This window comes from Leptinotarsa decemlineata, unplaced genomic scaffold, assembly GCF_025532065.1.
Source record: "Leptinotarsa decemlineata unplaced genomic scaffold, Ldec_3_MD MMD2_P_RNA_scaffold_4, whole genome shotgun sequence".
In the NCBI taxonomy this organism is placed as follows: Eukaryota; Metazoa; Arthropoda; class Insecta; order Coleoptera; family Chrysomelidae; genus Leptinotarsa; species Leptinotarsa decemlineata.
In genome coordinates, this window is record NW_027412531.1 from 4,343,860 (window position 1) to 4,368,009 (window position 24,150).

The following is a 24,150-nucleotide window of genomic DNA, read 5'->3' on the forward strand; positions in this document are numbered from 1 at the left end:
AACTAGTGAAATGAACCACAAAATATTGTCAACCATCTTCAAACAAATAATAAATGTTTATTCTAAATGTTTCATAAAAGAGCGAAAATTCAGAAATATTGCATTTTTTATGCAAAATATAAAAACTATTTCTAAATATGTTCGAAGACATTTCCATCGACTTTCAGGCATTTATTAACTTTTTTCATCAAATTGTTATTCGCAGCATCAAATTCTGATGTTATTACCATCTCCAAGTATTTTATAAAGTTGAAGACTTTTATAATTCGTGATATCTCATAATTGTAAGACTGACAATAATTGTATGTACAATTTTTCTGGTTTGTTCGCGATTAACAACTTATTTGTAGATTACCTTCTTTTCTTTCTTGACTAGTCTGATAAGTGTTATGTATGTGTATGTATAATGCCTTGTATAACCTTTGATTGATGAATAAATTTCTATTATTCTATTCCAGTGATGAATGATTTGACAGGAATTACTTCACTTCTATTTACACCAGAAGATATAATTGAGAATTATCTTAGTTGTTCTTTATTTCAAGTATATTATAAAAAATTATATTATACAAAAATATACATAAACTATTTCTACTGTACAATCTCTATCAATATTAAAAAAGAATTTAATTATTTCATAAATATTTGTTGAATTAGCATTTTAATGTAGTCATTAGTCTCCTTTACTATGGTCGAATAATAAAAAGCGATTTCGACTAAAACTTTATACCTTCAAACTATTGATTCTGTATTGATTACTCATCAAGATCATCTTCTCCATAATCATCATAGTCATCCTCTTCAGGCTCTTCTTCTTGAGAACCTTCTCCCTGAGAACAGGCTCTGCACCTGCGAATATAAAATTATAATTAAAAGTATTTCAGTTCTTAACAAAAGCTTGTTTGTTGAAAGTGACAATGTATGAATTATACAGTGCATTTCTTTAATGCCGCCCCATTTTATTTTTTGAACCGGTCAACTCAAAAAATGTAATGAAACTTTCAAGATGGCGACTAGGCGCCATCTGGAAAAAAAATTAAATTGAAACTGGGATCTTGTAACACATCATTTTGAAGCTACTGACGAATACTTCACAACCCTAGAATATGAAGTCAATATCTCCACCTACTACAAAATGGCGAATCATTTAATAATTTCCTGAAGACAAACACATTAATATCGATATTTCTAAAAATATTCCTTTTTATCTGCCATATGGCAATTCCAACAACCCCTTAAGGTTTGTTAAGTTATTTTTTGTTGATGAAAACGAAAAAAAAAGTCAGTACGACAATGAACACCATTGGTCAGTTAGAATATTCTCATTTAGTTTTCGGTTTTACTAGTAGAAAGGTACCACGTCAACAATATCTAAAATAGTCAATTCTCGTCTATTGGAAGAAGAAATTAAAGAGATTTTTATTTACACGCCTAATTTTCACGAGACCGAAAGGATTTTCAATGAACGTTTTCCGAATCGTCCTATCTGTAAAAAATATTTGAGGGAACTTGTATCCAAATTCACAACTACCGGTAGTGTACATAACAAAAAGCCCCCAGGTCATCCGTCCATTCCGGAAGAACAGTAAGTGCAAATAATTAGTGAGATGGTAGTAAATCCTGAACAGTCTACTTATTCCGTCGCGAATGTTTAGAGGTATCTCCTTCTACTGTGTGGAGACTTTTGAAGAGGAATAGGAATCATCCATACAAAATTAAAATGGTACACCAATTTACTGAAGATGAACCTGATCGAAGAACAGAATTCTGCGAAATCATGACGGAAACCATTGCAAGGCATCATACCTATCTCCACAATATTTGTTTTAGTGACGAATGTACATTTTTTTCAAGCGGTAATGTGCACAGACAAAATTGCCGTCATTGGAGTGAATCCATCCCTCACGTTTTCCGGAAAGCACATACCCAATATCCAGAAAAAAATTCCGTTTGGGCAGAAATATTGGGAAACCATATTGTAGGACCTCTATTCATTGATCAAAATTTAACAGGGGAACTGTATTTGAATATGCTGGAAACTACTGTTGACCCTCTCATCACTGAAATCGTCGAAGTGAATCCTAATGAATTCGATATGGATATTGTATTCCAACAAGATGGAGCACCACTACATTATTCCAGACAAGTAAGAAACTATTTGGATACTACTTTTCCCAGTCGTTTGATTGGCCGTCGAGGTCCTACAGAATGGCCAGCTCGCTCGCCAGGTTTGACACCTTTGGACTTTTTTTATGGGACTATTTGAAACAGAAGGTATACGAAAACTGAACCTGTTTCAATATTGGATATGAGGCAGATAATAATAAATATTTGTAGAGATATTAACGTTACTGTGTTCGAAAATGTTGGGCGTGAAATATCGGATAGGCTGTTCATATGTCAAGAAGTTCAAGGCAACCATTTCGAGCATCTTCTGAACTGACCTCACGCTTATAACCTCATGTTATGTGATTAAATGTCAATGTATTCAGGCAATTATTAAAAGTTCCGCCATTTTGTAGTAGTTGAAGATATTGACATTATATTCTGGGCCCAGATGCGGCCCAGTCGCCATCTTGAAAGTTTCATCTGTCAATTTCACTTCAAAATAAAGTATTCATGCATTAATTTCATAATCCCAAATTTTAATTTTTTGAGTTGACCTGTTCAAAAAATAAAAGGGGGGACATTAAAGAAATGCACTATATAAATTTAACTGAGAGTAAAAATATAATTTGTATTTATACTGATGAGAGTGTTCAAAGATAGAAAGCATCACAAAGTATTTCAGAGAACTAATTCATTTCTGAAATTTTCGATAGTTACTAGGTACATAAATTTCACAATTTTCAAACATATTTTAGTTTAATTATTGGTGAGGCGGAGCGTTGGTGTTCTGTATTATTACAAACATATATGATGGAGTAAACCAAAGAGTGTTGCGAAATTCAACCAATATGGAATTAATCATACCATCATTTGAAATTATTATTGAAACTAAATGGTTTTTTTTGCAAAAAAGCCTACCTTCCCTCATTTATACCATAATTGATACAGTATTGTCCTACACATTCGCAACATCCATCATGAAACCATCTATAACTCGAAGCACCCATGGATTGACAACTAGTTCGGCATTTCGTCCAACTCATGCATTGTGCCCAAAATGCCACAGTACAATTTAGAGTAATAACATCCTGTTTGATTGGGACGACCTCCTGTTCCGCAGATTCTAAAATAAAAATGTATTCAATTAAAATAATTTGAATATATAAAGTGAATTAACAAGAAAATTTGTTTGGGATTTACCACAAACATATACAAAGATTTAGACCATTTTCAATTCCTCTAAATTAGTCTTTCTCAAAGTGGGCGATAACGCCCCCTTGTGGGCGCTGGAGGCCTATAGGGGGGCAGTAAAGGGCACAGAGAAGATTGGGGGCGTTGAAGCGGTTTAGGGGGGCGATGGCTAACGCCAAGTAACGCCATCTAGGGAACTAAACAGTAACTATTTCCTGTCCGATAGTTGTCAAATTGTACAATAGATGGCGGTGAGCTTCAATGTGAAGCGAGATGTTTCTATACTAAAACCAATAATGATTGAGAGTAGAAGTAAGCCCACTTGACAGCAAATCGGGGGCGTGCTTATTAATTTTTGAGAGGGTTGGGAATGAAAGAAAAATTCTTAGTACAATTAGTTAAAATATTCATACACATTTTTTAGTTATTTCATTAAAACTTTGCAATATCGTAATTTACCTAATCGCTGTAGTCATTAGGTGAGCCTTATGAAAACGGAGTAATAATCGTGGTAATTATAGCAGGTACCAAACAAATTAACAATATTTATAAAAAACACAATATATATATATATATATATATATATATATATATATATATATATATATATAACTTTTTTTCACTATTGGGTTGCAGCAATTGATAAGTGAACTCTTTATAACTATTCTCAAGCTATCGAGTAACTTAAACTCATCGTCAGGGATACTGGAAAATACAAATTACAAATTTTTGATAATAGAATATAATATAAATGTAAATGTACAAATTTTCGTCTAATCTTCAACCTCAGATTCGTCACTGTTGCTACCGCTATCATCAAAGTGAATTGTAATTGGTTCAATATTGTGTTCAATACGGTTGTCATCGTCCCACGTTTTTTGCTCCTCTTTTAAAACATGCTGCATGCATTTCTTCCAGTCTTCTGCAGAAACAGTTCGAATAGCTTCTTGTAGGTGATGTTGCACGTTCACTAATTTAAATGTTCTGTTTTCTCGTGCCACATATCCTTTTACTTGCGCCCAGATTAATTCTATTGGGTTTAATTCGCAGTGGTATGGTGGTAACCTTAAAACTGTAATTCCACGACTTAACGCCATTTCATCTACTGCGAATTTTTTATATTTGTCTGTGTGTAATTTTGTTAGCTGAAGTAGTTCTGCCCTTAAACTATCTTTGTTATATTGGATGTTCTTATTAATTAACCATTCTTGAATTGCTGCTTTTTTCCATGATTGTTTCGGTAATGGTTCTAAATGTCGACTATGGTATGGGGCATTGTCCATGTAGATGACAGACCCAGGTTCCACAAGTTGAATGATGCCTTCAAACCATTTTTCAAACACCTCCGCATTCATCTCTTAATGATAGTCGCCTGTTTTCTTAGATTTAAATATTAATTCACCATTTGGTAAAAATCCACTGTCGCTTCCTATATGCGTAACTATCAGACGACTACCTTTTCCAGATGGCTGTTTTAACCCAACTGACAAACCTTCAATAAAGGCTTGTCGTGCACTTGTTATATAAACCATCCTGCCATACTTTTTTTACCGTATGTCCTTGGTTAACCCATGTCTCGTCCATGAAGTACAATTTTTTTTTGAGCTTCCGAAATTCGTCAATTTTTCTTAGATAGTTTCTTCTCCATGCTATTATTTCTTGACGTTCAATGAGAATTCTTTTCCTGTCAACTTTTCCGTACGTAAATTTCATTTACGTACCCATTTTTGGGACCAATTCATGATCGCTAAGTGCCTCCAGAACTGTTTGTAGTGTGGGCAGCTCATTTCTGAAAAAGAAACTGAATAGTTCTGCGTATACTGGTTTTGGCTTTTTCATCAACTGTGATTTTTTTTCGTCCGCTACTAGTTTTTGGCGTTTGTACGTCCCCATGAATTTCTGCTTCTCTTAGTATTTTGTAAATCGATGATTTTGGTACACCGGTATAATCAGAGCACATATCAACTAATTTATCTTTTGTAATTGTGGAACTTAATGATGTAGAAATGCCCGGTTGGTTATTCGGAGGTACATACGTAGAATTACAGCACATATGCACAAAGTCATCTTTTGGTGGCTGATGATCTCTTTCAAGACAGTGAAATACTCGCAGTACAATTTGTTTTTCTCTTACTGACCGAGACTCCGACCGTTTTACCTTTTTCGACGTGGAAGGCCCGACCGTGTCTCCCATTTTTTGAGTAGTTTGAGAACGGTATAGAAATATAATTATGTAACGCTTAAACACTTATTAGCACTATTATTTTCACCAATTGTTATCACAACACGTCGATTGCTGACTAACTTAACTGTAAAACGTACAATTCACGCTGTATAATTCACAAACCAATGATACGCTCATGGCTGCAAGTACATTAGTGAGGACTGCAACGATGAGATGGAAGTTACGGTAAAGTGACAAAGACAGAAATATCGTTGCGTACAGCGTTGCCACTAGTTGTAATGAATATCTAACACTATACAGAAAATAATGAATTTTAACTGATCAGTAATCAGGAAATGTATAAGTATTACTCATTACAAGCTCATTACTGATTTTTGTCATAAATAATACCTTTTAATCGTACTAGTATTGTGTATTATCTATAATTTACCACAACCTACAACTCTACTGCTTACTATATTTTGATTCTGCTATAAACTGGTAACGTAAAATTTAGATATGACAACGCGCTTTACTCTCAATCATTATTGGTTTTACTATAGTCTCAATTCTCGAAAGTACTAGGCCCGCCCGCTGCCTCATATAAAAGCGCGCGCGCCATCCAGCCAGTAATGTCATTCGACGATATTACAAAACATTAGCAAGTTTTTAATACTAGATTCTTTACTTCGGCATTTTTTAAGACAAAATTATGTCGGAAGAAAAAAAGAAGAAACGGCAGTATAGCGCGGAATATATAAAATATGGATTTATTGAAAATCCCACAAATCTATCTTCGCTTATGTGCCTTCTATGTCAAAGAACATTTTTGAATGAAGCGATGAAACCATAAGATCATTTGAATAAAATGCATTCAGATAAAAGAGACAAATGTGGGACTTATTTACAAGAACTGGAAAAGAAACACTCAGCTCAGCCAACTGTGCTAAAATTTTTTTCAGCGACTTCTAAGCAAGACGACGACAATATCTCCTTGCTAATTGGTCAAACAGGTGAATCTCACACTATTGGAGAGGATTTAATTTAACCGGAAATAAAAGAAGTAATAACTACTGTGCTCCATAAACCAGCGGCAGATATCAGAAAAAATCCTTTGAACAATAGTTCCGTGCGAAGACGAATTGATGAGATGGCTGAAATCATTGAAAAGTCATTGCGCAATCATCTGAAGACTTCTAAATTCTCAATTCAGTTAGATCAGTCCACTTTACCAACCAATGAAGCATTGTTGGTTGTCAAAAGTGAGGTTTATTAAAAATGAGAAAATATATCAAGAACTACTATTTGCCAGAAATTTAGAGACGGATACAAAAGGAGAAACCATATATAATAAACTGGAAAAATTTTGTGATGAGAAAAAAAATCCACTGAAGAATATTATATCAGCTGCTACGGATGGCGCTCCGGCTATGACAGGACGTCACAAAGGCTTCATAGCGTACTTAAGAAATAAAATTCCAGATGTGCTCGCAGTACATTGCGTTATTCATAGGCAACATTTGGTTGCGAAAAATTTGAGTGAGCGCCTCTCTCAATGACTTCAATATATCATCAAAGCAGTCAATAAAATCCGAAACAGCTCTTTAAATGACAGATTATTTAATCAGCTTTGTGTTGCTAATGATGAATATTTCAACCAATTGCTATTTCACACAGAAGTGCGTCGGTTATCAAGAGGTAACTGTCTGACTCGATTTTAAAATCTATTTGACTCTGTAATAGAGTTATTGGAAAACAAAGACAAAAATTGCACGAAAACCTTATCGCTTCAAAGAATGATATTGCGTACTTGACAGACCTGTATAAATTATTTAATGATGTCAATTTGTGCTAGAAAATAATTAATAATCGAAGTGGGCGGTAGACTAAATAAGTTTGAGAGCCTCTGGGTTAGAGTGAGAGGTTCGTTCTACTCATTGAATGAGCCACTATGGAAAATGTTGATTCTATCTCAACTCTCGAGAATGGATGTTCACTGCGTAACAACTGACCCTTGCTATGAATCGTATGTTGAAAGGTAAGATCTTGTTAAACCTAAGCCCACATACAAGTTTAAAATTTTGAGAGCTGTCGTTCGTAACAGAGAAGAAAACTTGGTAATGAAAAAAACTCATTCAGGACGATATTTTACAACTTGACTGAATTGAATTAAAAACCAATTCTGTTTCGATTGAAAATTTGAGAATTTTACCGCTAGATCAGAAATTAATCATGCTCCAAAGAGTGAGTGTGTGTGTTTAATTCAATTGTCTATGCATTTCTATAAAATTTATTGGGAAAATTTTTTTTTGGATTTCACTTTTTCGTAATTATACAAAAAATTGTGGAAAACTTTCACAGGAAGGAAGATAGTAATTGAGTTCGAAATAATCTCTTTACACAGATGTATTGATCATGCATAGAAGTTACTTTCAAATACAAATCAGAAGAAAATGCTCTCCCAAAACAACTACTTTCACGTGAACATTGAATCACACGAAAGAAAAAATACTTTCGAAACAAATACCGTCATATGAACATTGAATTATACGAAAATTACTTTTTCCTATTCAGTTTGTTTTCCAAACATTCGTTATGGAATTGAATCAGATATGTGAAGGTAGTTGTTTCGGGAGGGCTTTTTCTTTCAGTTTAAACCCGAAAGTAAGTTCTTTGCATGATCTACACATTTGTGTAATAAATATCATTATTAGCTGCAGAAGCTTTACCACATTTCTCATATTTCCAACAGGTGGGAGCGAAATTACTCATGAAGAAACATTTGCAATGATGTCTTAAATATCAGACACAATCAATGTTGCAAAGTTGTTGACGTAGTAGATGCTTTTGAATTCTGCTTGTTGTTACAAGTAGGGAGATCCATTTTGGAATATAATATTAAGAATCTATTAAAATTGGTAAAAAAATTGCTTTGAAAATTTATTACCCTACGTGAGTATGAGATGGTCAAGAAGACGTTCTTGGATTTTAGGGAACACTAATAAATATTGTGTAGTTCTTCATATTCACTTCAACACCTTTAGTTTTATATAAAAGTTAGCAGATAAGCTTGATAGTTGGATATAGTGTAGTAAATTATGTTTTTCTGTCATCCCCATACAAACGGCAACCATAAAGAGGCATACCTTGTGCGATATGAGAATTATCGAGGTCTCATTATAGTCGATACACACTAAAAATAAGGATTGGCATCTGAGCAACGTGCATGGATCAAAAACACCTTCCGGTGTTCTGGTGCAGGTGTTGTCAGTCGCAGACCCAGGACAGACATATCAGCCTGCCTAAGAACCTATGCGACTGTATTTCAAGCGGAAATGTACGCTATTGAATGGGGAATGTTCCTCAATTTGGGTTATTACAGCAAATGCAAGTTTGAACAAAATAAAGTTGAGTTTAATTCATGAGTTTTTCAAATTCACTTCGAAAAGTATTCAAATTGATGTTTCAAATGTTGTTGGGTTTAAATTTTTAAAGGGATTTGTTTCTAATTCACATATTGGCAAAAGCGCCTAATATCAAGTTGAAATAATTTATACGTACCTAGATATTCTACTTAAAAAAAAGGAAAATTATCTTTATAAATCAACAATTAAGGCAAAATATAAATTATAGTTCAATACCACCCCCACGAGCCACATAAACAACAGTTGTTTTGTTATTTATTTATATAGAGGAAGATAGGTTAGGTGCACAAAATGTCATATGTTACAGAATGTCTCGGAACTCGAAACATAAGTAAACAGAACAGCACGCCTCTGAAATATGTCATCTTTGTTTGTCTCATACAAGTAACAGATTAATTGTCCTTTATTAGCTATATTGGTTAAAAAGTTGGTCAAAAAGTTTTTTCCGTTACCAGCTCTCATTTTCATAAAATCAATAAACCTCAAGTCTAAATTTATGTCAACTAAGGATTAACGAGGTCTTACTTCTTAACGAGTGATACCTAATAGGAACAGTAATTGTAAAATTTTCACAAAGTTTTTTTCTCATGCTTTCATATTGACATAAAACAAAATAGTTGTATTTCATCTACTTTTTGTCACTTGACTTACTTACGCATTTTAATTTTAATTTCTTTCTTCGGAGCATAATTCGTATATTCAATATCAACAGGAAAAGTTTTGGTATCCCACCTTTCCAAAACATCTGGTAATTCTGTCAGAACAGAAAACAGCGCTGGAACTCCTTCACTAAAATCTTCAATGTGAGACTTTCTGCTTAAAGTAGTGCTTGTTTCGTTTGGTTTGGGACACATATCTGAAATCAAAAATCAACTTCAATTTATCCCGAAAAAGTGATATCACTGTGGTTTTTATGTATTTACTCAAACGACATTTTCATAAAAATATTTGGATTGAGAATTATTTACATTCTTTACTTTCACAAATAACATAGCATTTATTTATTTATTTGTAATACAATACTCTACAGGACATAGCCCAATCACAGAGCAGGAAATAACAGAGTATAATAAATACATCACAAACAAGTGACTGTAAAGTCTACAAACACTATAAACAAGTGATTATAAAGACTACACATTTTATATTCATTATAGGTGACAACACAATTATTTTAGGAAGTGGGATTTTATATCTGACAATTTGCAACTAAATATATCTAAATTATCGCTAACAGAGTTTGTCACTTTACACATGGTATGGATCGGATAATTCTCCAGAACATTTGTGCGAGATGTTTTTATATAGAAAGTACTCGGGTGTCTGGAACAGATTCTAGGAATACAAATAACTCTTCCAGTAATGTTGGGCAGTCAACTATGCTTTTGATAATTTTATAGGTTAAACACTATAATATTCACGCTTTTGTAGCAATTCAGAGTGGGTTGTTCCTATTGGAGGATAAATACCATCTGTTTTTAGGCTTAGTAGTTTTAAAAATCGTCGTTGAATTGCTTCTATTCTATCAATATGATATTGATAAACGGGGCTCCACACAACTGACGCGTATTCTAACTTTGATCTTATGAAAGCATAGAATAAAGTTTTCAAGGTCGAAGTTTCTTTGAAATCACTAATGTTACGTGCAATTAACCCCACACGAAATAATCTAATGGATTGCCATCTGGTGTTCTAGGAGGCCAACGAAAAGGTCCATTATTACCAATCCATCTGTCTTTGAAGATTTCGGTTAAAGCTTCGCTGACTGAATGAGAATTATGGGGTGGATCACCATCCATTTGGTACCATACACGTTATCTTCCTGGTCTATTATTTAAAATCATTTGAATTCCATTCCTCAGTAAATCTTCATATTTTGTAGCATTCAAATTATCATCATAAAACTCGATATAAAAAATTGACTCATTCTTTATGGCACAAAATACATTGAATTGCCATCTTTCTTGAAAACCCCTTTGGCGGACAACATGGGGATTTTCTGGCGCCCAATAATGACTGTTGTGTCTATTGAAAACTCCATTTTTTGTGAACTTGGCCTCATCTGTCCATATGATATTGTCAAGGAAATGTTCATCCTCTTGAGTTTTGACAAGTAACCATTCAAAGAATTCCACTCTACGAGGTAAATCAGTCTCTTTCAAATGTTGGACACAGTAGAACTTATAGGGATGCCATTTATGCTTATTAAGAATTCGACAAATTGTCACGTAGGGTATACCTATCTCCCTTTCAGCCTCGTGCAGAGAAGCATTTGGAAATGCATGAAAGTATCCCAAAACTGTTATACTATTGTCATCATCATCCACTTTAGTCTTCTTACGAATGATTTTTGGACGGAAGGTTCCATTCAACCTACAGTTTTTTAGTAGTCGATTCATCACATTATTATTCGGCTTCGGAAGTTGTGGATATCTGTTATGAAATACTCGGCATGTTCTACTTGCAATTCTATTGTACTCACCATAAATTATTAATAAATTCAAGAAATCTTCATTACTGTAACCTAATCTTGACATTATTCTATTATAATTGGTAGCTATCACAATCAGTCAAAACCACCAACGAAAGTCTGACGTTAAATAATTGGTTTATTTATTTTTCCAAAGCACACTATTAAAAAATATTAATGTGTACTGTTGTACGTTAGAGATCAATACCTCAATGTATACAAATTGTAACTTTTTCTTAGGTAGGTACATACCAATTTCGAATTGACTGATCTGAGACAGTTAAAAAACTGGATCAAAAAGAAATATTACTAAGTATAAAAAAAAAGTTGAATATCCAAAATAAGTGATGAATTCAAAAAACGAGCAAGAAAACCACGTCAGTTTCCGTTTGAAACAGTTTATCTCGAAAACGGTTCAAAATAGAAATAGTATTATCTGAACAAAGTTAATCTAAAATTGGATGTAGAGCTCAAAAATGTTGAAATACACAGGGTGTTCCATTAGAAAAAATTGAGTTCCACTCATTTATTCATGAGATCAAAAGTATCTGCATTTTTTGAAGACCCTGTATGAGGCAAATGAAAATATGACTCGGAATGAAGATCCTCATAGTATCATTCCACTCCATTTCAAATTTGATCGTTTTAATGCAAGAGAGTTCAAGATTATCAGCATTTATAAAAGTTCATGTTTGGTAAAAAAATGTCGAAATTAATTTATATCTTCTAAACGGTAATAGATAGGTATAGGGAAATAGTATATGAATTTATTGACAAAGTGATAATGAATCATAATATGATATTATATACGGGGTGTTCCATTTGAAAAATCAAAGAAGCCGCTACTTTATAGTAGAAGCGACAACGCCGCTTCGTCTAAAATATTTTAGGCGTGTAGTTCATATTGACTTATGCATACTGTGGAATTTTCAGGTTGATCCGTTGAATAGTTTGTCAGAAACGGCTAATTAACGCTCATCATGAAAAGTCCTGTATTTAGGGGTCCCATATTGGGTAATGTACTGTAGTAATTCCAGAGCTTCAAAGAGTTGTTCAAACTCAGCTAGGGGAGTCTGAGGAGGTATGTAAACGTTTAGTACATAAATATTTTTATGTGAATATGTTATTTTAACACCAACAACATCAAACAGTTTGAGAGTGGGAAAGTTAGAATCCAACAGATTAATTTCTGAAGAAATAAAGTCTTCATGTACTCCAATAAGGACACCTCCACCTCTTGTTAAGGAAGTGCGTTAAAAATTGCGATCCATTCTATATATGTTAAAGCTATCCGGAAATAATTCTACATATTGAAAACAAGACAATAGAAGGTAAAAAAAGTAAATAGGCGCAAGGATAATAAATACTTGAAATTCATTTCAAATAATTGATTCTTCACACTTTCAAGAGCGATTCTGAAAATATTTTTTGAAAAGCGTTCAAAGATTTGTCAGTTACGATAGAAAAGGGTTGTGTAGAAAGAACAAAAGTTATTCATTTTCTTTAAATTCAGTTCGTGGTACACATTACCTTTTTCAAAAATTGGTCTGACTCTGTATATTGATTTTTTATAATAATAACATTTTTTAATAACATTTATTTCGTAAGTAGGATACATTCCTAATATACAACAACAAAATCATAGCTAACAAATAATTGATTAATATTCCAAAACTCATGACTTATGATCTTATTAGTAATAACTTCAGTTACATTTGTTATAAATATGATGCAGTAGATCAGTTTTAAACCTTTTTAAAGTTGAAGCTGATTTAATTGAATGAGACAATTTGTTGTATGTATCAAAACCTTTGACATATACTGAGTTCATACTGATTTTGGTATTAGTTCTATGTATATGTATGTCAAGATTATGTCTAGTGTAATATTTGTGAATATCATAATTAAAACAAATAGATTTTTTAAGATATGTTCCAGTTAAATCATTAACAATTTTATGCACAAATATCATTGTCTGGTATAAAAGTCTCTGGGATACCGAAAGCCAATTTAGGGTTTTTAACATTGTAATTATGGTAGTATATCGGTTTCCTCTCAATATAATTCTCATTCCTCTATTTTGTAGTTTTTGTAGTTGTGCCTGTTTGTTCAAATTGAAAGAGTATAAAATCGAAGCACAATAATCAAAGTGTGGTTGTATAATTGTTTTATAGACTAATATCTTTGTGTTTAAAGACATATGCTTTGAAATTCTAGAGTAAAAATATAGTTTTTCGAAATTTTATTATGTATTTATTGAAAATGTTCTTCAAATGTGAGATTGCAGTCCAGTTGAAACCCTAAGTATTTTACAGTATTATTCACTTTTATATTTTCATTATTAATAGAAATATTTATCTGGTTTATATTGATTTTTTTATATTTGTATTTTGAAGTGAGGATCATGGCAGTAGTTTTACTCACATTCAATTTCAATTTATTAATTTTTATATATTTTTCAACTTTTTGCAATATCACATTCATTTTCTGTACAGCAGCATCCAGGCTTATATCACTACAAGCTAATAGAGTATCGTCTGCAAACAGGTTGATAAATTCACAGTCGACATGTATATTAATATCATTTGAATATATAATGAATAGTAAGGGACCCAAAACAATTCCCTGGGGTACTCCATTATCGTTTAATATTTCATTTGAAATATTTTATGAAGTTAACAGTTTTTTTTTGAACTATCGGATATTAATTTATCAATTGTAAAGGACATTTTATTGAAGTAATCTTCCTTCAATATTCTCAGTGTGGCTCACAAGGGCAATATATTTAATTCTCCTGTCCTTTGAAAGTAGTACGTCTACAACGATTAGTTTTGTGCCTGTTACATTTGGCGATCGTGACCATGACACTGTTAATGATAGAGAAAGTTGAGAAAACCCTCCATGTCCTCACAACTTTTTTTCAACGAATTTTTTATTCCATTGAGGTAGAATTGAATAAAACAGAACCTGATATGTTAGCAATACAAGGGAATCTATACCTTTTGGATTAGAAAATTGAGATGCTGAATGATTTGAATAGACAGATGGTGGAACTTTTCCTGTATACTGATTTCAGAGCCATGGATGTGAACAAAGTAGTAGCCAAAGCTGATGAGTTGTTTGCCAAGTATAATAAGCTTAAGTTGAGAGTGGAAAATAGTTTGAATAAGGATTGTTCAAATGTCGGTTCTAGTTAAAATAAACGCCAAATCAAACTGGCAAAAATTGAAAATTTGGTGGTCAAATTAAGGACTGGCTTTTTTCTGGAGCCGATTCAAGCATATTGATGACGATGTTTATTGTATTGCTTCTGATATTGTAGTTTGCACGCTTCCCAACATTTCGTTGAGAAGAGAAGTTGGTATATTCAGCAACAGGTTAATCAAGGCCCTAATAGTTGTTTCCTCAAATAGTTTTCATTGAAAATACAGTCTGTCCTTGAGAAATAAAAACAGGTCTATTTATGGTTGTTGATTATCGCCTGCAAAATTTCTAATGAATAATACATGTAAATTAAAACAATCAACAATATTTCGTTTTAAATGATATTGATGTAATATCAACAGTCTAATCACATTCGATCAACATTGTGCAACTAGATACGACGTTGAAATTTTAAACAAGTATACAGGTTTTAAACTACTTTATTGAATTTCATAACGATATCCATATTCTAAATTGGCTTTCATCTGGGATAGTACCAAAATATTGGGTTATAAAAAATGCAATTAACCTGCTCAGCTCTAATACATTTTTTATCGAATTAACTTGAAGCGATCAAGATCACTTTCTGATTTGCTAATAAAAGGTTGCTTTCATTTGAACTCTTGAATAAGATGACTGTGGAATTAGAAGACCAGACCCAGACTCGAGAAATATTGGAAATTTCCATAAAAGGGAAACCACTATATACAATTTCTAATTTTGTTAAAGCTACTTTCCGGGTTTGTTGGTTGTGGTCTGCAATTTTCTATGCTTGAAGTTTCGCCTTCTACTGCGGTAAGCATCATCAAAGGCGATGAAATAGTTGTGAAAGTGCTCAGGTTGACCTCATAGTCGTGAAAGTTCACATTGTTTGAACTTCGAATTGTCCAGGACTAAAGAGGACAATGGGTTGAAAAAACCGGCTGAATTTTCCTGGAGAGCAGCTTCTAATATATGTTCTAGAATCGGCCAATACTTGGTGAAAATGCATAACGTATTTAAGAAAAACTTCAGACGCCTGAAGAAGCTATTGTATAGCGAAACCCATGTTGCGTTTTTGTAAAACTGTTTAGTGAAAATATCACAATAAAATGTTTCTTGAATAAGCATTTTCTAAAACGTTCGAGCGAACATTTTTTTGTATCAGTCAACGTTAAAAAAAATTGGCTGTCAATTCATAAATACAACTATAGTCCTAGCAATGTCTTTTTCAACGTTTCCAAAGAGATAAAGTACTAAAGACGCCGTTGATGCAGTTTCCAACAAGCCGACAATATTATGTTGAAGGAAAAATTACTGTCGAGTCGATTTTCATCTGTTCCTTTGGCTAACGGGGCTGGTCATTCAGCTATCATCCCGTATCATGGTCAATGTGGGCTTAATATTTTAACTGAGAGAGAGAGAGAGAGAGAGAGAGAGAGAGAGAGAAGAAGCTAAATCCATTGATATTGTTGTAAAATTATCCTATGGACTTTTTGAGTTTGAGTATATTTGAAATATAGTTTTAAAAAACTAAAAAACACGCCTTTAGAGAACATCGAACTGAAAAGTTAAAAATGATTTTTTAAAAATGAGCTTTAAACAATAACGAACGAAAAATACTATTATTATTGTTTAAAAAGCGTGGGCACTTTGTGCCATATTTTTTGTATATCAAGGGCCATCGCTCTTTTCACAATAATACTAGTATTTTTCGTTCGTTATTGTTTTAAGCTGATTTTAAAAAAAAGTATTTTTAACTGTTTAGTTCGACGTTCTTTAAAAGCGTGTTTTTTTTTGTTTTTTAGACTATATTTATTTTTAATTTTTTAGTTTCGTATGCTAAAAAAACATGTTTTTTAGTCTTTTTAAACTATATTCATTTCAACTAAACTTTGGGATCAATCAGCCGTATATTGTTTAGAAAAATGATCATTGATATTTTCCGATTCCGGAGAGGGAGCTTGAAAATCAGCTACCAAGCCAAGGCAGCAGGCACGCGTGTTAATGAAAAAATATATACTTTTTTCAAATGAAGGAATACATGTAGAGTGAGTTCGAATTATATCAAGGAGTTACGGACAGCGCCATCTGTCCGCGAATAGATCAAACAATAATATCGATAATTCTGTCAAATACAGATCAAATACAGATCCCGAGCATTGAAACGGAAATAAATATGAAATGAAAAGGAGAGTTACAAACAAATAAACAAACAAACATACATACGTACATACAGGTGAAGCTAATAAAAGCGTGATAAAAAAGGGCAAAGAAAATATGCCGCAATGATTACTCTCTCTTGGTAGTTTGGTTGTGGTTGAATTCATAATTCACACTGATTCTTGTGAGTTGGTCTTCTGTAAATACACATTGGCAAATCTAGCTGTGTTTCTTAGATGCGCGAATGATAAGAGAGATGGTAACTGTCCACTACTTACTTTTATCAGGAAGTACAATCGAGAAAAAAAATAGGGCTCGAATAAATTTGGCAAGTGTTGACAACTAGAAGTAGGGAACGGGAATCCCAATTCTTCTTTTTGTGCAGGTGGAAAATAATTGTATTTTTTCAAATTACTGATGAATAGGATATTTTTCTTTGTAAAAAATACTTTCAATTCACGCAGTGACTCAACTGGGTGAACTAAAAAGTTTAGAGTTCTAATAATAATAATAATAATAATAATTCTCTTTGCAGCTGTAAAGTCGTCAGGAGTTCGAATCCCCTTCTCTGAATGGTCCGTGACCATGAGAGAGCAGGAATTGGAGCATTGCTCTTTAGGGCAGCTGCCCGAGCAGCTGATGAACTCGGTTTAGTTTTCGACACTGAACGAGGTGACCACAACTCTGTCACCGAGTTACAGTATAACAATTTTCATTTGAAGGTAACTCATATACAAATTGAACTGAGAGCTAACAGCAACACTGTTAAATGTTGGAACTAAATTCTTACCGGGGTCATTTTTATTGTCTATGCATCACCATTGTAAATAATTGGAAAGTAAGATGATTCCATAAAATTTGCCCCCCGTAACAAGATAGCTTCTGCATATCGATAGAATGTACGAGCGAGTAGGTGAACCAGTTCTTAAATACTTTGAAACATCGGTAAATTGATCAACATTTCGCAGGTCTATTATATTTGCGTCCTTAAAATGCCACAACTAGTCATTCGTTTTCTTCATTATCAAGCGTCCTTATCTGCATAGGCGAAGTGTGTTCTGTTTCTTGTGAAGGTGACTTTGTTTTGTATTTATTAAATATATTTTATTATATTTATTGAATAGACTGTTATATTTATTAACTTCAATATATAAGATAGAGTTGGTCGATACTTGTTTTGTTTTTCAAAATACATTATCATAGATTTTCATCACATTCACACTTTATTGTGAGATAATTAGTTTACCTAGTCATTAAACTCAGGTATAAATGTTCGTTAAACTCGGGTATAACTGTCATTAATTAGTTTCTAGAATATTATTAGTTTCTAGGTAGATAGTAATATTTCAAAAAGTATATATAAATCACAATGTATGTAGAATTCAGTTTGTTAGTGAACACGCTTGAAAAAGCTACTGTGCAGCGAAACACGTGTTACGAATTTGTTAATCTGTTCTAGTGAAAATCTCACAATAAAGTGTTTTTCAAAATACATCAACTCTTAAATAGTTTTTGAGGTAAGTAAACAACTGACAAATAGCTGAATAATATTATTGAATTTTATTATTTTTTTTGCAGGTTGTACAAAGAAAGCGGAAGTTTATGTCGTTAGAAGAAAAACAGATTGTCTGTAGAGTGTACGAAAATTTAAAAAATACACTCCGTACAGTGGAAGCTGTAGCCCAGTGTTCATTTTTAACGGGAATATCCGTGTCGACAATTGAACGCATTGTACGTAAAAAAAGGTGGCTGGGATTGTGCAAGCTCCAAAAGTACATTGTCTTGGTAGAAAAAAAATTTAATTGGACGAGTACCAGAAAAATTTTGTACGCTATACCATTCATTATTTCTTTTTTGAGAATAAAGCGCCAACCCTCGAATCCATTAGGACAAAGGTAATATAATGATCTCATTACAACCTTCAATTGAAAATTGTTATAGTATAGAACCCGTTCAGCAAAAAGCTCATATAAATGCCGCAGAGATCACCTCACTTCTGTGGAAACACAAGGATAAGCCAATGCATGAGATCTTCTTCAATAACATTGAAGACCTTGGCTTTCCTCAGGTCGAGTGGGCTGAAGTCGAAAACTTAGGAGTTCATCATGGCTTGCCAGGATGGTGTCTTCAACACCTTAGTCTATTGCAGTCGCATGATGGGTAAAGAGGTTCCTGACACAAGGTACAGGGCCTGCCGCGAGACGCCCGAGACCCTAATGCACTTGCTATCAGCATGTCCAGCATATGTGGTCTCGGCCTATATCAATCGACATAACGCGGCCCTAAGAGTGCTATATTACGATCTACGGCTCTCTTACGGTATTGACGAGGCACCGGTGTTACCCTACGCTCCGGGGGATATTGAATCCGTTGTGGGGAACGAAATGTGCCGAATATATTGGAACTATTCGTTCCTCACCCTCAGGCTCATACAAGCTAGTAAGCCTGATGTAGTCCTTTTCGACCACCAGAGCAAGACGATATTTGTCGTGAAGTTTTCAGCTCCATCGTCTGAAAAAAGGAGGAAAAACAGATGAAATATCGAGATTTATCTCTTCGAGCTCCGCAGATTCTATCCAGACCACTCTGTCAAAAGTGTTGTCCTGATTATTGAAGTCTTTAGGGGAATGATGCCCTATCTACTCTCGAATCTCAAAATCGCTCCGTTTTGCCGCAGAAATCTTAGCCGGACAAATGCAGAAAACTGTCATTCTTGGCTCACTGCGCTTACTCAGGGCACATGATTTTCATACCAAATGATCACTTACCCCACGGTGTGGGGAGTGGTCGTTGGTTGATAATGCTGGCGCGCCTTCCCGAATGTAACGGGGCTTTGGGGGATAAGGCCTCAGCGCCAACTTTGGTAAAAAAATAACATCAATTTTTCTTTCTTGGAATATTGTACAAAGTAAAGGGCTTAAGATCATACTACACTAAATGAATGAAGAATTCCACTGCAGGATAAGAAGGTACGTGTATTAAATTAATGCATAAATACTTTATTTTGAAGTGAAATTGACAGATCAAGCTTTGAAGATGCGACTGGGCGCCATCTGGGAAAAAAAAATTCAATGGAAAAGGGGGTCTTGTGACACATCATTTTGAAGATCCTGATGAATACTTCACAACCCTAGACTGCTAATATCTTCAACTACTACAAAATGGCGGAACTTTGAATAATTGCCTGAATACTTTGACATTTAACTACATAATATAAAGTAATAAGCTTGATGTCAGTTCAGAAGATGCTCGAAATGGTTGCCTTGAACTTTTCTGACATATGAACAGCCTTTCTGATATTTCACGCCGAACATTTTCGAACACAGTAACGTCAATATCTCTACAAATATTTATTATTCTCTGCCGTATATCCAGTATTGAAGCAGGTTCAGTTTCGTACACCTTCTGCTTCAAATAGTCCCATGAAAAAGTTCAAAGGTGTCAATATGGTTTCCCAATATTCCTGTCCAAACGTTAATTTTTTCTGGATACTGGGTATGTTTTTCCGGAAAACGTGAGGGTTGGTGTCTCTCCAATAACGGCAATTTTGTCTGTGAACATTGCCGTTTGAAAAAATGTACATTCGTCACTAAAACAAATATTGTGGAGATAGGTAGGATGCCTTGCAATGGTTTCCGTCATGATTTCGCAAAATTCTGTTCTTCGATCAGGGTCATCTTCATTTAATTGGTGTACCATTTTATTTTGTATGGATGATACCTATTCCTCTTCAAAAGTCTCCACACAGTAAAAGGAGACACCTCACAAACATTCGCAACGAAATAAGTAGACTGTTCAGGATTTACTACCATCTCACCAATTATTTGCACTTGCTGTTCTTCCGGAATGGACGGATGACCTGGGGACTTTTTGTTATGTACACTACCAGTATTTGTGAATTTGGATACAAGTTCCCTCAAATATTTTCTACAGATAGGACGATTCGGAAAACGTGCATTGAAAATCCTTTCGGTCTCGTGAAAATTACGCGTCGCACCGTAAATAAAAATCGCTTAAATTTTTTCTTTCAATGGACGAGAATTGACCATTTTAGAGATTGTCGACGTGGTACCTTTCTACTAGTAAAACCGAGAACTAAATGAGAGAACTGAACAATGATGTTCATTGTCGTACTGACATTTTCTGTCGTTTTTATGAACAAAAAGTAACTTAACAAACCTTAAGGCAGTGTTTCTCAAAGTGTGCGCCTTTACTGGGGAGCCGTGGGCCACGGGTGAGTCGCAAGTTACAACGTTTTACAACATAGATAACTGAGAGTAACGGTAATACGTCGGTACCTATTAATAAAAATCCTCTGATACTATGATAATATCGGTAATTGCAAAATGCAATCCGTTCAGACTGCCACCTACCTACTTTTATTAATTAAATATCTAGTGTAGTTTTTACGTTCGGGGGGCGCGATAACCTTCAAAAAATATAAGGTAGCCGTGAATTCAAAAAGTTTGAGAAACACTGCCTTAAGGGGTTGTTGGAATTGCCATATGGCAGATAAAAAGGAATATTTCAAGAAATATCGATATTAATGTGTTTGTCTTCAGGAAATTATTAAATGTTCCGTCATTTTGTAGTAGGTGAAGATATTGATTTCATATTCTAGGGTTGTAAAGTATTCGTCAGGAGCTTCAAAATGATGTGTTGCAAGACCCCCATTTCAATTTAATTTTTTTCCCAGATGGCGCCCATTTCATTTTTTGAGTTGACCCGTTCAAAAAATAAAATAGGGGGCATTAAAGAAATGCACTGTATAATTCACACATTGTCACTCTTAACAAACAAGCTTTTGTAAAGAAATTAAATACTTTTATTTATAATTTTATATTCGCAGGTGTAGAGCCTATTCTCAGGGAGAAGGAGCTTCAAAAAGATGTGTCACAAGACCCCCCCTTATCATTTAATTTTTTTCCCAGATGGCGCCATCTTGAAAGTTTTATCTGTCAATTTCACTTCAAAATAAAGTATTCATACATTAAATTCCTTATCCCAAATTTCAATTTTTTGAGTTGATCCGTTCAAAAAATAAAAGGGGGGACATTAAAGAAATGCACTGTATAAACCTAACTAACTTTTGTTGGAAATAATATTTTCAGAGATACCAGTAATACAAAAATATGGTGAATATTTTTGTAGGTCACATGTAAGAGACACAAAAGAAATAAACAAAAATGAATATGATCAAAAAAAAGGACGTCCATCCAACAATTTTCACCGTATACTCATTCTTGTATGTTCCGTTGTACAATCTAAAGTTCTTTGCACTAAAATTTTTCGCTACGTGTGCAAAACAAGAAAACGAGTTTCCAACCATAACACACCGGTACAGGATGTTTTAAATAGACGTATCAATTAACTCACCCACACATGAACAGCACTCCGTGTACAAATAACTCAAACAGTTGAAGCAGTCTTTGCAGCAGGTGCAGTTTTTCAAGTCACAATTGCACGACTTCGTCAATAAACACTTGCTCACAACACTTCCACAGACGGCCTCGTTGCAGCTTTCCACCTGACTAATGATCAGGGTTCCTCCTACCAATATGACGAACGGTATGATGTACTTCAGCATTGTTAATCTGAAAACAAAAAGCTTAAGAATAAAGTGACAATGATATTCTATTTTCAATATAAGGTCATTATCGATGTTTTTTTATAAAAAAAAAAAAACCTGTAATTTTTTCTTTGACAATAACAAAACCACGAATTACGACAGTTCTCGGTAGAAACAACCTTTTTAATGCAAAAGTTGATCAGGTGTTGATAATAAGCTATATTATACAGGGTGTAACATAAGTACGTTGAAATATTCAAGTGAAGTATTTCTGAGACACTTCTAAGAAAAAAAGTCTATATAAACTTGTGTCTGGAAATGCTTCGTTTCGGAGATACAGGGTGTTGGAATTGATTTTTTTTTGTTCGTCTGTAAAACTTCAAGTAGTTAGTTTTTTGTATAGTTATCTACAAAATACAAATTGTTATCCATTAAAAAACTTTGTATTTCATCTTTCATCGAATTTTTATTCGGTACTTTGATGAGCTGTCGCGAATGACAGGAAACGTTGTCAAGAACTATTACCTATACTATTCGCATCCAAATTTTGGATCAATGTGTCTTCAAATCATTCCTCAAAATTATTAGCTTCCATGCTCTTATGATAGTCCTCAAGTTTTTTTCCACATAATTTCAAAGAATTCGGAACCCATCCTTTACTTCCTCCGCAGTGCACAATGATTAGTCGCGATCCTTTGTTTGCAGACATGTTACGCGTATAGATTCTCGAACCATCAGTCCACCCTTTCGTAACTGTGTCGTGAGTGTCATACTAAGTTTCGTCCAAATAGAAAATTTACCGTTGTTCTTGTCTATATTTAGTTATTTGTTCTAAGTATTTGTTACGCAATTCCACTATTCTTCTGCTTCCCATAACTGATTGACGGTTGTTTATTATTTTAAATGTAAATCCTAGTTTCTTTATCCAGTTCTGAAGAGTTTGTAGGAATATTGTTGCTTTTGTAACAGTCGTATATTGTTTTTTTACCGATTTTATTAGATGAACATCTTAAGGTTTTGGTAATCCCGTATCACATCACGTCTTGCGTTCATAAGGTTTGTTTTTGACTATTTTACGTACAGTTGAGAAAGGAATTTCGGTCAATTCTGGTGTTGCTTCAAGAGGAAGACCAGTTTGATCTTCCTCTTGAAGATGATCGCTTGGTGATCGAAACACTTGTCGAGATGTTAAAATAACAGCTTGGTGTTGGGAAAAAACTACATTACCATACCAAAGCTTCCAAACAGTGCATCACAAGTATACAAATTGTTGAAATTTTTCAAAAATATGGTCGGGTTTCGTCAAAAGTTTTTTACAATTTTAGTTATTGCCATCAAACATTTCATAGAAAAAAGTTGTTTATTATGATGAGATCCACCAAATACTTAGTTTTTGTAATGTTCTGCAACTTCACTTAGCGCCCTAGGAGCTAAGTAATATGCATCGATATAGAAAATTGTAAATATCTCGAATAGTCCGGTCAAATTAGACCAAAAAATAAGAGTAAAGCTACCCACCAAGCTGGAAATCAGTAAAGTTGTTTAAAATATGATTAAAAATAGAATTTTAAAGTTCCCCATCTTTCCTCTGTATAGAAAAATTTTTATTCAAGGTCAAAGGTAAAAAAAATGAGTTTTTTGCGATGTTCAGCAAAACGGTAAGTTTTATCATAAAAATACTTCAGACAAAAATTGTAGATCATAAAATTATCTACAAGAAATGCACTAATACTATCGGTCATTGCAACTTTCACTTATAATATAAAATATACATGAGTTCTAACTATAAGAATATCAGGTAAAATGAAACACAGTCCCTTAATTTATACACCATTGTAACCTTTAGGAGGGGTAAAATAACAGTTTTCAAAATGTT

General features: G+C 33.8%; 1 protein-coding gene across 2 annotated transcripts in view; it reads right to left on the minus strand.

The window, feature by feature from the left end:
* Positions 1 to 519: 519 nt before the first annotated feature.
* The window catches only part of LOC141487575 (protein twisted gastrulation), a 46,189-nt gene continuing 22,558 nt past the window's right edge, over positions 520 to 24,150 (minus strand). For both annotated transcript variants that reach the window (XM_074186711.1, XM_074186710.1), the window contains exons 2-5: positions 22,082 to 22,299; positions 9,545 to 9,745; positions 3,028 to 3,232; positions 520 to 849 (exon numbers count right to left, since the gene is read on the minus strand). In XM_074186711.1, the coding sequence (XP_074042812.1) occupies positions 756 to 849; positions 3,028 to 3,232; positions 9,545 to 9,745; positions 22,082 to 22,292 (711 nt within the window). In that variant the 5' untranslated portion in view covers positions 22,293 to 22,299 and the 3' untranslated portion in view covers positions 520 to 755. The remainder of the gene's footprint in view (positions 850 to 3,027; positions 3,233 to 9,544; positions 9,746 to 22,081; positions 22,300 to 24,150) is intronic.